Below are 5,838 nucleotides of genomic sequence, written 5' to 3'. Positions count from 1 at the left end.
ACCAAGTAAGCACATTATATAATGATTGAAGGAATAATTGAACAAGATATAAATATAAGCAATATCTATGGACCCAATAAAAGAACCCCAAAATACATAAATCAGACTTTAAAAGAATTGAAAAGGCAAATAGATGACTCCACAGTCATAGTGGGAGACTTTAATACACCACTTTCAATGAAAGATAAAATAACTGGAAAGAAACTCAACAAAGACACAGAAGACCTAAACAATACAATCCACCACTTTGACCTTAATAGATATCTACAGAGCACTTCACCCAACAACAGCACAATATACATTCTTTTCCCATGCACATGGAACATTCTTCAGGTGTTCTTGTTACCCAGTGCTGCTCTGAAAAGAATATACCACAAAGAAGATGGCCTTAAAAAACAGGAGCTTAATTCTCTTACAATTTGGAGAATTTAAGTCCAAGTTCAAAGTGCCAGGGTCTAGGGGCTGGGTGAAGTCTCTCGGCCTTGGACTTCAGCTCTGCCTCCTGCTTATGGCCCACTGAAGCTGGAGCCTTTTCTTCACTCAGCTGTTGGATGCTGAGGCCGACAAGCCCAATGTCAACAACTAACAAGGCACAGTCCCAATATTACCAAACCACATGGCAGGCCTTTAATTCAAGTTCATTAAAAGTCTCTAGATTGGCAGAGCATGGCAGGCTGCTGAACAACAACTCGTCTGCATGCAGAGTTCAAGCATACCATCAGCTAGAGACCATTCCCAAAGCTGTTTCTTATATATAGGAAGCAAAATACATACACAAAGCAGCTACTCAGCTGCCCCAATAGATTCCTCCATGGATTTTATTACTAATCTCACCAAGGGGAATAACTACATTCAGTTGCCCAGCCATTCAACCAGGCCCAGCCAAGTTGACACACAATCTTAACTACCACACCAAGATAGACCATATGTTAAGCCATAAAGGAAGCCTTACTAAATTTTAAAACATTGAAATACTGCAAAGAATCTTCTCAGATCACAAGGCTATCAAATTAGAAATCAACAATAGGAAGATCAATGGAAGAACAGCAAACACATGGAAACTGAACAACACCCTCCTCAAAAATGACTGGCTAATAGAAGAAATAAAAAATGAAATTAAAAAATTCCTTGAATCAAATGAGAATGAAAATACAACATACCAAAATCTTTGGGACACAGAAAAAGCAGCAATCAGAGGCCAATTTATAGCAATAAATGCACACATCCAAAAACAAGAAAGAGCCAAAATCAACACTTTAAATCAGCATCTCCAACAATTAGAAAAAGAACAACAAAAAAAGCCTATAGTCAGCATAAGAAAATAATAAAGATTTGAGCAGAAAGCTATGAAACAGAAAATAGAAATACTATAGAAAAAAATCAACAAGACTAGAAGTTGATTGTTTGAAAAGATTAATAAAATTGACAATCCACTGGCAAATTTAACAAAGGAAAAGAGGGAGAGAATACAAATAACATGAGTAAGAAATGAATTGGGGGACATCACAACAGAACCAACTGAAATAAAAATGATAATATCAGGATACTATGAAGAACTGTACTCCAACAAATCTGGAAGAAATGGACAGATTTCTAGAAACACACCACTTACCTAAACTAACACAGATTGAGATGGAAAAGTTGAACAGATCTGTAACAAAAGAAGAAATTGAACAGGTCATAAAAAAATTACCAACAAAAAAAAGTCCTGCCCAGACAGTTTCACTGGACAATTCTACCAAACATTCAGAGAATAACTGACACCAATCCTACTAGAAATATTCCAAAATATACAAAAAGATGGAATCCTCCCTAATTCATTTTATGAAGCAAGCATAACCTTCATATCAAAATCAGGCAAAATCACTCAAAAGGAAAACTACAGACCAATATCTCTCATTAATATAGCTACAAAAATCTTCAACAAAATCCTAGCCAATAGAATCCAGCAACATATCAGAAATGTAATTCATTATGACCAAGTGGGGTTCATATCAGGTATGCAAGGATGGTTCAACATTAGAGAAACAATCAATATCAGCCATCACATAAATCAAACAAAGGAAAAGAACCACATGATCATATCAATCAATGCAGAAAGGAATTTGATAAAATCCAACACCCATTCCTGATCACCTGCCCTCTATCACCACTTTTATTCAACATTGTATTGAAAGTCCTAGCCAGGGCAATAAGGCAAGAAAGGGAAATCAAAGACATCCAAATTGGTAAGGAAGAAGTCAAACTATCTCTATTTGCTGATGATATGATCCTATACCTAGAAAACTCAAGAGACTCAGTAAAAAATCTACTGGATCTAATTGAGAGATTTAGCATCATGTTGGGATACAAGATAAATATCTAAAAACCAGTTGGATTCCTCTACACCAGCAGACAGATTGCTGAAAAACAAATAAAGAAATCAATGTCATTTACAATAGGTACCCAAAAAATAAAATACTTGGGAATAAATCTTACTAGGGACACAAAAGACCTGTACAAAGAAAACTACAAAAGACTACTTCAAGAAACAGTAAGAGATCTACATAGATGGAAGAACATACCATGCTCGTGGATAGGAAGATTGAACGCTGGGAAAATGTCAGTTCTACTCGAAACCATCTATACATTCAATGCAATCCCAATCCAGATCCCATCAACATTCTTTAAGGATATGGAAAAACCAATCACTAACTTTATATGGAAAGGAAAGAAACCTCGGATAAGCAAAGCACTATTGAAGAAGAAGAACAAATTAGGAGGTCTCACATTCCCAGATCTCAAAATCTACTATACAGCCACATAGTCAAAACAGCCTGGTATTGGTACAATGAAAAACATATGGACCAGTGGAACAAAATTAAGAACCCAGATATAGATCCATCGAGCTATGGTCAGCTGATTTTTGACAAAGGGCTGAAATCCATTAAATGGGGAAGAAATAGTCTCTTCAACAAATGGTGCTGGCAAAACATTTGCAGAAAAATGAGACAAGATCTGTACCTCACACAACACACAAAAACTAACTCCAGATGGATCAAAGAAGGCCTTCCCCTCTTCCGTCGACCCTCCACCTTACCAAGCGTGACATCTTTCTCCAGGGAATGGTCCCCTCTGACAACATGACCAAAGTAGGTGAGACAAAGTCTGGCCATTCTCACTTCTAAGGAGCATTTCGGCTGCACTTCCTTCAGAACAGATCTGTTAGTTCGTTTAGCAATCCATGGTACTCTCAGCATTCTTTGCCAGAACCACAACTGGAGGCCAGAAAGTCCAAGTGGCAGGGTGGGAGAATGGGAGAGAGGAGAGGAATTGGTCCAGGGACCGTGACAGAGCGAGAAGTCAGCCGCAGGGACCCAGGTAAGAGTGGTTGGAGAGGTTTCCAACAGGGAGACAAACTTATCTGTCGGTTTGTCCTACCGTGGTGACGGTGACGTGTTGATGTGAGTCTTGCGGCTGAGCCACTGGTGTTTCAAACCCAGCGGGGTGCACATGGTGCACAGGTATCAGCCCAGCTTACAGACTGAGAGACTAGGAAGAAGGAAGAGGCTGTCCACTTCTCAAAGAATTGGCCAGGGAAAACCTTATGAATAGCAAAGAAACACTGATACATCACTGCACAACTTTATGAATAGTCCAGATAAGTTAGAAGGGTCTCAAAATAGGACTGGGAAAGAGCTGCATCATCAGAGTAAACCCAGCCTTACCTGTCCTCAGAGGGGCTTTAAATTCACTGTTTCCCTTCCTGGAATGTTTTCCTCTAGTTATTTCCCTGGCTGGTTCCTTCACCAGTTTCATTCCTCAGCCCAGATGCCAACTCCTAGAGAGGTCTTCCCTGGCTATGAATCTAAAAACCAAAACCAAACTCACTGCCATCAAATCAGATCTGACTCCTAGTGACCCCTCCTTGGGTTTCCGAGGTGATATCACTACAAAAGTAGATTGCTCAACCTTTCTTCCGCGGAATTCCCTAAATCCCACTGGTCATTCTGTCACATCATCTTTGAGAACTTTCTTCATGGCATTTATAACTCTCTGAAAGAATATTTTAATCTTTCACTTACTTATGGTGTTTACTGTAACTGGGACGTAATTTTCATGAGAGCAGGGAGCTTGTATGTCTTGCTCAACTTTATAAATGGCTAAAGCAGTGCTTCTCAATTAGGAGCATTTTGTCCTGTGCCCTCCCCCCAAACAGGGGACATTCGGCAATGTCTAAAGACATTTTGAATGTCATAAGTAGGAGTAAAGGTGCTACTGGTATCTAATGAATAGAGGTCAGGGATGCTGCAAGAAATATTTACAATGCACAAGACAGCACATCTTCCACCCACAACAAAGAAATGCCTGGCCCCAAATGTCAATAATGCTGAGGTTGAGATATACTGTCCTAGAGCAATGCCTGATACATGGAGTATTCAATAATTATTTGTTGAATTAAGGAGTTTCTGTAGAAAAGAAAAAAATTCCACTTTCCATTTCTCTGACAGTAAACTGTAGGTATTAACCAAATAAATTCAGTTCTGTTACTAACTGTTTTGACACCAGCTTCATATGTAACACTTCCCCTGACCCTAACTATCTGTAGCTCTGTCAGATCTCACAAGTTAAAGGACACAGTATTCCAGACTCTGCCAAGTCTGCCCAAAACTTCAGATTCCAGATGCAAGTCTGTGAGCCCCCATGATAACTAGCAAAAAATGGTGACATGGTAGCAGTGTCAGATCTCTTTGTCTAATGTTACAAGTGAGAAGGACAAACATCATCAGCATTAGCCCAAAGCTGATTCCTATAAGGTGGAAATCAGACATGCCTCCTCTCTCCAACCTTTTTATTAATTCTGACACCAGCTGTCCCTTGCACTGCACTTTCTACCTCTCTGCTGGGTTCATGATAATCCATTTGTAATTGATTGCAATGGCCACACAGAAGTCAGACAATTCTCATGATTATGAGGTTTATTAGAGAAGTAACAGGTTACAATTCAGGATCTGGAACAAATCAGGATACAGTTTTTGGTCAGGACAACTTCTTCTCAGCCAAGTCTGAAGGCAGGCTTCGGTCTGGTCCTTAGCTCCTTTGCCTGGCCTCTGCCCTGCTACTTTAGCTCCACTGGTAAGAGCCAGGAGGCACTTCTCTCTGTTAGTAAGTCTTAGCTGGAAGGCTTGCAGCTCTCTAGCTCTGTGCATTGGCAGGTCTAGTTCTGCTGACAAGTGCCTGGAGGGGCCCCACTCCACTTTGCCAGCAAGCCTCTTGCCCAGAGGCACTCAGCGCTCTTGTTCTGTGCTTCCAGTAGGCCTTGGCCTGAAGGACCTCAGCTCTCTCGCTCCATGGGTCAGTAAACTGAGTTCTGTTAGTTGCTTGGAGGCACTCAACTCTGCCAGCAAGTCTTCTTCCCAAAGATACTCAGTTCTCTCACTGCATAGGGTGTGAAGCCCACCACGCTGACTCCTACCAGTCTTCCAGTTCTGCTGCCTCTCCTGCTGCCATTTCTTTGCTGCTGCTTCTCACTGTCTCAGATGTTATAGCTCTCTCTCTCTGTCTCTTAAGGGCAGGAGGTTTCCAGCACAGGGATCCCAGTTCCCAAGTATCTTTTCTTCTTTGTGATGATGAGTTTTCCCTGCTTCCCACCTTTGGGATGGCTCATTTTAAGCCTACTGGGATGGCAAAAATGATCAATCTACACTTTAGAGTTCCATACACCTTATTTGCATTATATCATCCCAAAAGGGCATAGTGAAAGCTCTCCAATCCCCTTGGTGGGCCACAAGTAGGAGCTCTGGTAGCATAGTGCTTAAGGCACTTGACTGCTAACCAGAAGGCTGGTGGTTCAAACCC

The 5,838-nt window shown here is 40.8% G+C and overlaps 1 protein-coding gene across 1 annotated transcript in view; it reads left to right on the top strand.

The window, feature by feature from the left end:
* Nucleotides 1-3,293: 3,293 nt before the first annotated feature.
* Nucleotides 3,294-5,838, top strand: part of CD244 (CD244 molecule) — a 46,789-nt gene continuing 44,244 nt past the window's right edge. The window contains exon 1 of the mRNA XM_007947794.1: nucleotides 3,294-3,360. Within this exon, the coding sequence (XP_007945985.1) occupies nucleotides 3,294-3,360 (67 nt within the window). The remainder of the gene's footprint in view (nucleotides 3,361-5,838) is intronic.

This window comes from Orycteropus afer, unplaced genomic scaffold (genome assembly GCF_000298275.1).
Source record: "Orycteropus afer afer isolate SDZICR_OR568_19922 unplaced genomic scaffold, OryAfe1.0 scaffold00193, whole genome shotgun sequence".
Taxonomy (NCBI): Eukaryota; Metazoa; Chordata; class Mammalia; order Tubulidentata; family Orycteropodidae; genus Orycteropus; species Orycteropus afer.
This window is presented reverse-complemented; position numbering and strand designations above follow the sequence as displayed.